Source organism: Podarcis raffonei, chromosome 13 (genome assembly GCF_027172205.1).
Source record: "Podarcis raffonei isolate rPodRaf1 chromosome 13, rPodRaf1.pri, whole genome shotgun sequence".
NCBI classification, from domain to species: domain Eukaryota; kingdom Metazoa; phylum Chordata; class Lepidosauria; order Squamata; family Lacertidae; genus Podarcis; species Podarcis raffonei.
In genome coordinates, this window is record NC_070614.1 from 10,205,093 (window position 1) to 10,216,445 (window position 11,353).

The 11,353-nt window shown below is 48.9% G+C and overlaps 1 protein-coding gene across 1 annotated transcript in view; it reads left to right on the top strand.

Annotated features, from left to right (window-relative positions):
* The window catches only part of WNK4 (WNK lysine deficient protein kinase 4), a 63,077-nt gene that overhangs the window by 24,220 nt on the left and 27,504 nt on the right, over window positions 1–11,353 (top strand). Inside the window, exons 2-6 of the mRNA XM_053361918.1 lie at window positions 445–617; window positions 2,311–2,531; window positions 4,737–4,894; window positions 7,014–7,102; window positions 9,800–10,019. Coding sequence (XP_053217893.1) covers window positions 463–617; window positions 2,311–2,531; window positions 4,737–4,894; window positions 7,014–7,102; window positions 9,800–10,019 — 843 coding nt within the window. The 5' untranslated portion in view covers window positions 445–462. The remainder of the gene's footprint in view (window positions 1–444; window positions 618–2,310; window positions 2,532–4,736; window positions 4,895–7,013; window positions 7,103–9,799; window positions 10,020–11,353) is intronic.

Below are 11,353 nucleotides of genomic sequence, written 5' to 3' on the forward strand. Positions count from 1 at the left end.
AAACTGCAGGTTATTACAATAATCCTGCCAATGTTTTCATCTGTTTACAATTTCTCTGTAAATATTCAACAAACTGTTTCCATTCTTTTATAAAAAGTTTGTTATCTTGATTCCTTATTATTCCAGTACATTTCGCCATTTCTGCATATTCCACAAGTTTTTGTATCTATTCTTCCTTTGCTGGGACTTCTTATTCTTTACATTTTGGGGCAAGTAGCATTCTCGCCGCTGTACTTGCATACATAAATAAATTTCTATGCAATTTAGGTAGTTCTGTCCCTATAATTCCCAAAAGAAAAGCTTCTGGGTTTTTTTAAAAAATAAAAGTTATTCTGAACATCCTTTTCGATTCATGGTATATCATTTCCCATTTCGTTTGCGTGATGTCGGCTGCCTCGGAGATGGCCGTGCAGCTCTTAACGCTTCTGCCTTCTCCTTTCTCAGACGCGGAAGCTGTCCAAGATGGAGCGTCAGCGCTTCAGCGAGGAGGTGGAGATGTTGAAGGGGCTCCAGCACCCGAATATCGTCCGGTTCTACGACTCGTGGAAGTCTTCGGTGAAGGGGCAGGTCTGCATCGTCCTGGTCACCGAACTCATGACCTCAGGCACCCTCAAAACGTGAGCATGAAATTGGCTGGGTGGTGACTGTGGGATGGGCCAGTGGCGTCAGTGGGGAGAGGACCACGGGGCCTCTGGGGCTTTTGGTCCCGAGGTAGTGGGGACGCTCACCATTTCATTTCACGAGGCCTAGGACCCTCGTACCTACAGAACTGCCTCTCCTGGTATGCCCCGTGGAGGACCTTTGTTGTTGTTTAGTCATTTAGTCGTGTCCGACTCTTTGTGACCCCCTGGACCAGAGCACGCCTGGCACTCCTGTCTTCCACTGCCTCCCGCAGTTTGGTCAAACTCATGCTGGTAGCTTTGAGAACACTGTCCAACCATCTCGTCCTCTGCCGTCCCCTTCTCCTTGTGCCCTCCATCTTTCCCAACATCAGGGTCTTTTCCAGGGAGTCTTCTCTTCTCATGAGGTGGCCAAAGTCTTGGAGCATCAGCTTCAGGATCTGTCCTTCTAGTGAGCACTCAGGGCTGGTTTCCTTCAGAATGGAGAGGTTTGATCTTCTTGCAGTCCATGGGACTCTCAAGAGTCTCCTCCAGCACCATAATTCAAAAGCATCAATTCTTCGGCGATCAGCCTTCTTTATGGTCCAGCTCTCACTTCCGCAGAGGACCTTAAGGTCCATAAATAGCAGTACAGTGGACGCTTGGGTTGCGAACGTGATTTATGCAGGATGCACGTTCGCAACCCGCAGTGTTCGCAACCCACGTCTGCACATGCGCAGGTTGCAATTTGGCACTTCTGCGCATGCGCAACCGCCAAAACCCAGAAGTAACCCATTCCGGCACTTTCGGGTTTCAGCGGTCCACAACCCGAAAGAAACACAACGTGAAGCGGCTGTAACCCAAGGTATGACTGTACTCTATAGGTCCCAGGCCCTAAGGAAGTCAGATTAGCCTCAACCAGAGCCAGGGCCTTTTCAACACTGGCCCCAGCCTGGTGGAACGCTCTGTCTCATGAGACCAGGGCCCTGCAGGATCTGATTTCTTTCCGCAGGGTCTGTAAGACAGAGTTGTTCCGATTGGCCTTTGGCTTGGAATCAGCCTGATCCCCTTTCCTTCTTCCCTTTTCCTTCTTTGATGGAACCCCTATTTGGGGACTTCCCTGGCTTTTTTCTGGCCCACGTAGGAGCAGTCTGGACAGTTGGCCTTGGTAAAGATTTGACTTTCCCTCCCCAAACAGTTTTTGATCTGGGCTTCCACTGAAATGAGGCTGCATTTTAAGTTGTATTTTAATCCTGTTTTTAAGTTGTATTTTAATCAATTGTTTTTATACCTGATGTTAGCCGATTTTTATAAAAGAGTGGAGATGGTTTATTGAATATTTACAGATAAATTGTAAACAGATAAAAGCATTAGCAGGATTTTTGTAATAACCTGCAGTTTCACAAGAGTATATATTTAAAGTACATAAACAAGTGAGCAAATTAAATGAATTTGGATATGCGCATATATATATATATATATTTCAGGAACTGCAGAAAGAGGGGGACGGAAGTCAAGTTTTGAAATGTTAAAATGATTGTAAAATTATGGAAATCCATAAACCTGAAAAGTATAAATAAAATTAAATTAAAAAAGAGATTGCAAGGTTTTGCTCAGACGGTCCAGTCTTACACCGTTCCTGAAGGGTGGAGCCCACAGCTGGATCTTTAGGCGAGGCGGCTATGAGTCTAATGGCGCTTCCTTTTTGTAGGTATCTGAAGCGCTTCAAGGAGATGAAGCTAAAAGTCCTCCAGCGCTGGAGCAGACAGATCCTGCGGGGTCTCCATTTCCTCCACACGCGGTCGCCTCCGATCATCCACCGCGACCTGAAATGCGACAACGTCTTCATCACGGGGCCCACGGGCTCTGTCAAAATCGGGGACCTCGGTCTGGCCACACTCAAGCGGGCGTCATTTGCCAAGAGTGTCATAGGTACCTGAATGTTTCTGTCTCTGGGGGCCAGATTTGGATAACAGGAATTAGAGCAGACATGTATCCGGTAAAGAGATCAAAGACTGAATGGGGGGGAAAGTTGGATGAACCAGCCAAAGACCATAAAGGTAAAGAGACCCCTGACCATTAGGTCCAGTCGTGACCAACTCTGGGATTGCACCGCTCATCTCACTTTATTGGCCGAGGGAGCCGGCGTACAGCTTCCGGGTCATGTGGCCAGCATGATTAAGCCGCTTCTGGCGAACCAGAGCAGCACACGGAAACGCTGTTTACCTTCCCGCTGGAGCGGTACCTATTTATCTTCTTGCACTTTGACATGCTTTTGAACTGCTAGGTTGGCATTAGCAGGGACTGAGCAATGGGAGCTCACCCCGTTGCGGGGATTCGAACCGCCGACCTCCTGATCGGCAAGTCCTAGGCTCTGTGGTTTAACCCACAGCACCACCCGCGTCCTGCTAAAGACCATAGAATCATATAATTGTATAGTTGGAAGGGACCATTCTGCAATGCAGGAATCTCAGGTAAAGCATCTATGACAGATGGCCACCCAACCTCTGCTTTAAAACCTCCCAGGAGATTCCCCAACCTCCCAAGGGAGACTGTTCCACTAACAAACAGCTCTTACTGTCCGAAAGTTTTTTTCCTGATGTTAAGTCAGAATCTCCTTTCTTGGAGTTTGAAGCCCTTGGTTTGAGTCCTCCCTTCCAGAGCAGGAGAAAACAAACTTGCTCCATCTTCCATGTGGCAGCCACTGAGATACTTGACAATGGCTGTCGTATCTCCTCTTAGCCTCCTCTTTTCCAGGCTAAACGTAACCAGCTCCTTCAATTGTTCCTCATAAAGCTTGGCTTCCAGACCCTTGATCATCTTGGTTGCCCTCCTCTGCACACCTTCCAGCTTGTCAACAACCTTCTGAAATTGTGGTGCCCAGAATTGGGTGCAGTGTTCCAGGTGTGGTCTGACCAAGGCAGAATAGAGTGGAACCATTACTTGACTTGAAATGAACACTATACAGTGGTACCTTGGGTTACATACACTTCAGGTTACATACGCTTCAGGTTACAGACTCCGCTAACCCAGAAATAGTACCTCGGGTTAAGAACTTTGCTTCAGGATGAGAACAGAAATCGTGCGGCGGCAGCGGGGGGGGGCATTAGCTAAAGTGGTACCCCAGGTTAAGAACAGTTTCAGGTTAAGAACAGACCTCCAGAACGAATTAAGTTCTTAACCTGAGGTACCACTGTACTTCCATTGATTCAGCCTAGAATAGCATTAGCTTTTTTTGCTGCTGCGTCACGCTGTTTACTCATGTTAAACTTGTGGTCCACCAAGACCAGTTAAAGTTAAAAACTCCATAAGAGGCTCGGAATTGTTGTGATGCTTGCCAAGGATAGGAGTTGCACAGGTGAGGAGCAGACACCAAGGATACCTGCTCTGCCTGCTTTCGTCAGGTGCACAGATGGCACAATGAGAAGTGTGTTGTGTTGAATTGAGAAATAGTTGTGGAAGACATGTGCCGTAGCTCAAGGTTAAAAAGGTAAAGGTACCCCTGACTGTTAGGTCATGGGGTTGTGCGCTCATCTCGCTCTATAGGCCAAGGGAGCCGGTGTTTGTCCGCAGACAGTTTTTCCGGGTCATGTGGCCAGCATGACTAAGCCGCTTCTGGCGAACCAGATCAGCGCACGGAAACGCCATTTACCTTCCCGCTGGAGTGGTACCTACTTATCTACTTGCACTTTGACATGCTTTCGAACTGCTAGGCTGGCAGGAGCAGGGACTGAGCAACGGGAGCTCACCCCGTCGTGGGGATTCGAACTGCCGACCTTCCGATCGGCAAGTCCTAGGCTCTGTGGTTTAGACCGCAGTGCCACCCGTGTCAAACTCAAGGTTATCAGATCCTTATTAGTCAGAACTGGAGATCTTCAGCGGAAGCTGGATGCGTAATGGGATGGCACCTATTTCACATTAAAGGGTTATCCTAAAATCATAGAATCCTGGGATTGCAAAGCTACAAGGGCACCCCAAGGGCCATCTAGTCCAACCCCCTGCGATGCAGGTATATTCCACCCATTGTGGGGCTTGAACCCACAACCCTGAGATTGAGAGTCTCATGCTCTACTGGCTGAGCTAGTGGCTGAATGGGGCTGAGCCTCATATAAAACCCCTTCCTTCCTCTTCTCCCAGGAACCCCAGAATTCATGGCACCAGAGATGTATGAGGAGAAATACGACGAAGCGGTAGATGTCTATGCCTTTGGCATGTGCATGCTGGAGATGGCAACGTCGGAATACCCCTACTCAGAATGCCAGAATGCAGCTCAGATCTATCGCAAGGTCACTTCGGTGAGAGCATAGCCTCTTGTTTACTCGGGAAGTTAGGGCTGACCTCTCTCCCTTATGGGCTACACCCCTTGCTAGGTCCCCAGGCGTCTCCTCCTCCTCCTCCTCCCAGGGAGGAGAAGAAGAAGAGTTTGGATTTGATATCCCTCTTTATCACTACCCTAAGGAGTCTCAAAGCGGCTAACATTCTCCTTTCCCTTCCTCCCCCACAACAAACACTCTGTGAAGTGAGTGAGGCTGAGAGACTTCGGAGAAGTGTGACTGGCCCAAGGTCACCCCGCAGCTGCATGTGGAAGAGCGGAGACGCGAACCCGGTTCCCCAGATTACGAGTCCACCACTCTTAACCACTAAACCACACTGGCTCTCACTCTCCTGCCCCCCCCCCAAATATTTCACTATTAATAAACTTCTTAATTGTATTTCAGTTCAACAATTACTTTGATAAAATACACATTTTGTTATGTGCAAATGGCTTGAGATACCTATTAGGTCCATAAATTACCATGTAGCATTTATTCCACACACAAAACAGCAACAATTTGTTGCTGACAAAGGACAGCTGGACATATAAAGGGCCCTATTACCTTCAGGAGCTTAGGGCCTCATCAAACCTAAATCCGGCCCTGACTGCCTCACAGAGTTCTTCTACCGCTCTTAACCACTACACCCCGAGAGAGATCAAAGGGATCTGGAAAGTGTTTGATGCAACTTTGGGATTTAAGGAGGGAAGGTTGGGAATGGGTGGGCTTTTATGGCCAGGGAAGAGTGGTCATTACGGAAGGGGGATCTTGTTGGTGTACATATCACAGAATCCTACCCACATACAGTAGCTGGGACAGAGCAGCCCAGGTTTGACTTCTGATCCAAAGTTTTCTCCATGTTTGCAAACTTTTCTGCAGCTCCAGAAAAGTGGGTCCTCAACCAACCTCTGTGCTGCTTTCCCCCTCTTTTCCTGGTATGTCCCACGGAGGACCTTACGGTCTTCAAACAAAAACATCTTGGAGGTCCCAGGCCACAGGGAGGTTAGGCTGGCCTCAACCAGAGCCAGGGCCTTTTTGGCTGTGGCCCCGATCTGGTGGAACGCTCTGTCACAAGAGACTAGGGCCCTGCGGGACTTGACATCTTTCCACAGGGCCTGCAAGACAGAGATGTTCCACCTGGCCTTTGGCCAAGACACAGTCTGACTCCTTCCTTTGGTAATCCTCACAGAACTCTAGCCCAATAAAAGGTAAAAGGTAAAGGTACCCCTGCCCGTACGGGCCAGTCTTGACAGACTCTGGGGTTGTGCGCCCATCTCACTTAAGAGGCCAGGGGCTAGCGCTGTCCGGAGACACTTCCGGGTCACGTGGCCAGCGTGACAAAGCTGCATCTGGCGAGCCAGCGCAGCACACGGAAACGCCGTTTACCTTCCCGCCAGTAAGCGGTCCCTATTTATCTACTTGCACCTGGGGGTGCTTTCGAACTGCTAGGTTGGCAGGCGCTGGGACCGAGCAACGGGAGCGCACCCCGCCGCAGGGATTCGAACCGCCGACCTTTCAATCGGCAAGCCCTAGGCGCTGAGGCTTTTACCCAATGGTTGCCATTAATTTGATTCTGAATTAATTTTAGAATGAATTGATTTTAGAATGCTGTGTTACCTTTATTGTTGTTAGCGCCCGCTCTGCACAGTAGGTTTCAGCGCAGGGAGGGGAGGAGAAGGTTGGGGGTCGAGCGACTGTTATGCTGCGGGAGGTACAAGGACCGACCACTCCCAGATTCTGCTAGCGACTGAGCCAGACATGAACTTGCGACGCTCTTCACTGTAAATAGTTTTGCAGTAAGAATAAAGCCTGGAAAAGACAGGTCAGAATCTTACCTGTTTGCTCTTGAGCAACCACACCACCATCTGATGGGGGGCGCTGGTAAAATTGGGGGACGGGACTGATGTCCCACCTCCTAGTTTTCTGGTTTCTTCCCCTCCCAGGTTTTCATATCCCTAACTTGCAAGCAAAATCTTTCTCCCAGGGGACAAGGGGCTTGGAAGCCTCATGAAGCCCTGACTTCTGTCCACCCACTAACCTCCCCCCAAACCTCGTGACTCCCTGGCCCCATCTGAACTGCCCTCTGTCCCTTTTATTGCAGGGCATCAAGCCCAGCAGTTTTCACAACGTGAAGGTGCCTGAACTGAAGGAGATCATTGAGGGCTGCATCCGGATGAACAAGTATGAAAGGTAGGGGAGATCTCCGCCACTGGCCTGACTTTGGCTACCCTTGGCGGGTAAATGGTTATAGGGTCCGGGAAACCTGTTGCTCTCTGGTTTGGTTGGACTGCCCCTCAGATCATCCCTGCCCAATGGTTCAGGCCGGCCGAGGCTGATGGGGAGTTGGAACCCAGCAACTATTGTCCGCCCCTGATATAGGTTACAACCCAAATAATGATTTCTCTTTAAAGAAAAGAAGTAGTAATAATAATAATAATAATAATAATAATAATAATAATAATAATAATAATTTATTATTTATACCCCGCCCATCTGGCTGGGTTTCCCCAGCCACTCTGGGCAACTTCCAACAGAACACTAAAATACAATAACCTATTAAACATGAAAAGCTTCCCTAAACAGGGCTGCCTTCAGATGTCTTCTAAAAGTTTGGTAGTTGTTTTTCTCTTTGACATCTGGTGGGAGGGCGTTCCACAGGGCGGGTGCCACTACCGTGAAGGCCCTCTGCCTGGTTCCCTGCAACTTGGCTTCTTGCAGCGAGGGAACCACCAGAAGGCCCTCGGCGCTGGACCTCAGTGTCCGGGCAGAACGATGGAGGTGGAGACACTCCTTCGGATATACTGGACTGAGGCCGTTTAGGGCTTTAAAGGTCAGCACCAACACTTTGAATTGTGCTCGGAAACGTACTGTACAGGGCTCTTCTTTTGCGAAAACTCCAGGACGCTTGGGCAAAGAACAACGGTCCTGGTTGTTGTGGGGTAGAAACCTGGAGACACGTGGAAATGCAGAACGCGTTGGTAGCCTCATCCCCAACCTGCAGAAAAGGGTGTGACACATATTTAAACATGTCACCTGTTATTTTAAACCTGCACATAAGAACGGAAGAAGTCTCTTGCTGGATCGGACGAGTCTGTGGGTCGCGTAAGCAGTGCTCTTTTTCCGAGGGGGAAAAAAAGCTGCCAGTGCCACTCAGCCGCAAGTGGGCCAAGGGTCGGTACTCTGCACGTGCTCAGAGGCACGCTGCTCTTGCCCATTATTTCTTAGGCACCAACGGACAGGCCAAGCGTAAGTGACCTGCAGGTTTGGGGAGCGACTTTGGAAAGTGCTGGTTACAGGAGGGCTGGAGGATCTCATTCGTAAGAGGGCCTGCTGTTTTTGTTCTCATCCAGCCTTTGGTTGGCCTCAGCTCACAGAGCAGTGTTTTCTGCTGCCCGCCTGCCCCTTCTGTGAGCGACATTCACCACTGTGCTCTCCAGCGGGGAAACGGGGAGCCGCTTGCACTTCCTCTTTGACATCTAGTGGGAGGGCGTTTAGAGGAAGGCGTTTAGAGGAGTGAGCTCCCATTGGTCTGTCCCAGCTCCTGCCAACCTAGCAGTTCGAAAGCACCAGTGCAAGTAGATAAATAGGTACCTCCTTGTTAGACAACACTGTGAGGCACGTCCGGAAAAGCAGAGCGCCGAATGTGCTTGCTCCGCTCTTCAGCCATGCTCAGCGGCAGTGATTTACAGTGGTGCCTCGCAAGACGAAATTAATTCGTTCTGTGAGTTTCTTCGTCTTGCGGATTTTTCATCTTGCAAAAAACGGCTATTAACGGCTTAGCAGCTATTAACGGCTTAGCGGCTTAGCGGCTATTAACAGCTTAGCGGCTTAGCGGCTATTAACGGCTTAGTGGCTATTAACAGCTTAGCGGCTTAGCGGCTATTAACGGCTTAGCGGCTATTAACGGCTTAGCGGCTTTAAGAAAAAGGAAACAAACTCGCAAGAACTTTCGTCTTGCGAAGCAAGCCCATAGGGAAATTCGTCTTGCGGAATGACTCAAAAAACGGAAAACTCTTTCGTCTTGCGAGTTTTTCGTCTTGCGAGGCATTCGTCTTGCGAGGTACCACTGTATTCTCTAAATACAGTGGTATCTTGGTACTTGAACAGCTTGGCTCCCGAACAAATCGACTCTTGAACACCGCAAACCCAGAAGTAAGTGTTCCAGGTTGCAGATGTTTTTCGGAAGCCGAAAGTCCAACGCTACTTCCACTTGAGTGCCAGAGGCTCCTGCAGCCAATCGGAAACCGTGCCTTTGTTTTCCAACGGTTTTGAGAGTCGAACAGACTCCTGGAACGGATTAAGTTTGACAACCAAGGTACCACTGTACCGCGGTATCACTGGAAATTCCATATATCAAATGCTAATGAGAACTTCAACATGCTGCTCAAGTCTTAAGAGGACTTTAGGAATTTTTAAAGAACAAACACATAAAATGGGATCTGTGCTCATGGACAAATCTTGAGGTCCAGCTCCGAGGGCCTTTTGGCGGTTCCCTCCCTGTGGGAAGTGAGGTTACAGGGAACCAGGCAGAGGGCCTTCTCGGTAGTGGCGCCCGCCCTGTGGAACGCCCTCCCATCAGATGTCAAGGAAATAAACAACTATCTGACTTTTAGAAGACATCTGAAGGCAGGCCTGTTTAGGGAAGCTTTTAATGTTTGATGTTGTATTGTGTTTTTAATATTCTGTTGGGAGCTGACCAGAGTGGCTGGAAAATCACCCAGCCAGATGGGCAGGGTTTAAATATAAATAAATTATTATGGGCCACTCAACCCTTCAGCCTCTGCCGGGGATATCTTTTTCCCTCGCTCTCTCTAAGCGTTCCCTTCGCCACCATCCTAATTCTGCGCCCTGCTTTAAATCCGCCTCGCCTCCCTCCCTCTCTTGCAGATACACCATCAAATATCTCCTGGACCACTCCTTCTTCCAAGAGGACACGGGAGTCCACGTGGAGCTGGCTGAAGAGGACGATGGCGTGAAGTCCAACCTGAAGCTGTGGCTGAGGATGGATGACACAAAGAAGCTCCATGGGAAGTACAAGGACAACAACGCTCTGGAATTCCGATTCGAGCTCTATAAGGATGTGGCCGAGGAAGTGGCCCAGGAGATGGTACGAGTCGCTGTTCTTCTCAGGGGTCAGGGAGGCTGGTCTGGACTTTAGGGAGTCCAGGAGTTATTAGGGGCTCGTGGGCAGGGAAGACAGGAGAGGACCGGAAGCATTGGGTGGGTTGCAAAAAGGAGAGGTGCCCTGGCTTTGGCCTACCCCGAAGTCACTGGGTACTGTCTCCTCAGCTGCATTTTCTTCAGGTTTCTACAGAGTTTGCCTCTTGGGCAATGGCTGCATAGTTACATACGCTTCAGGTTACATATGTTCCAGTTACAGAAAGGTAGCCGTGTTGGTCTGCCATAGTCAAAACAAAAAATTTTTTTCCTTCCAGTAGCACCTTAAAGACCAACTAAGTTAGTTCTTGGTATGAGCTTTCGTGTGCATGCACACTTCTTCAGATACTTCTTCAGTGTATCTGAAGAAGTGTGCACGCACACGAAAGCTCATACCAAGAACTAACTTAGTTGGCCTTTAAGGTGCTACTGGAAGGAAAAAAATTTTTTTGTTTAGGTTACATATGCTTCAGGTTACAGACTCCGCTAACCCAGAAATAGTACCTCGGGTTAAGAACTTTGCTTCAGGATGAGAACAGAAATCATGTTCTGGCGGCGCAGCAGCAGCGGGAGACCCCATTAGCTAAAGTGGTGCTTCAGGTTAAGAACAGTTTCAGGTTAAGAATGGACCTCCGGAACGAATTAAGTACTTAACCCGAGGTACCACTGTATAAGCGCACAACATCATTATGGAATCTTTCCTTAGTGGAAAGCGAGTTCATCGCCCATACGCCATGGAGGTACAGTGGTACCTCGGTTTTTGAACGTAATCCATTCCGGAAGACTGTTTGACTTCTGAAACATTTAAAAACAGAAGCATGCATTTCTGGAAGCATTTACGTCCGGAAAACTCAATACGGAACCTGCTTGGCATGTTCGGCTTCCGAAAAGCGTTCGAAAACCAAAGCAGTTACTTCTGGGCTTTTGACGTTCGAAAGCCAAAACGTTCTACTTCCGAGACGTTCGAAAACTGAGGTACCACTGTAAGTGTATTCCTGGTGCTCGAGGTAGATTAGGACAATGAAATATTAATACAGTGGTACCTCGGGTTAAGAACTTAATTCGTTCCGGAGGTCTGTTCTTAACCTGAAACTGTTCTTAACCTGAAGCACCACTTTAGCTAATGGGGCCTGCTGCTGCTGCTGCCGTGCCGCCGCTGTTGCCGAGCGATTTCTGTTCTCATCCTGAAGCAAAGTTCTTAACCCGTTGTCCTATTTCTGGGTAAGTGGAGTCTGTAACCTGAAGCGTCGGTAACCCGAGGTACCACTGTATAGCATTACAGTG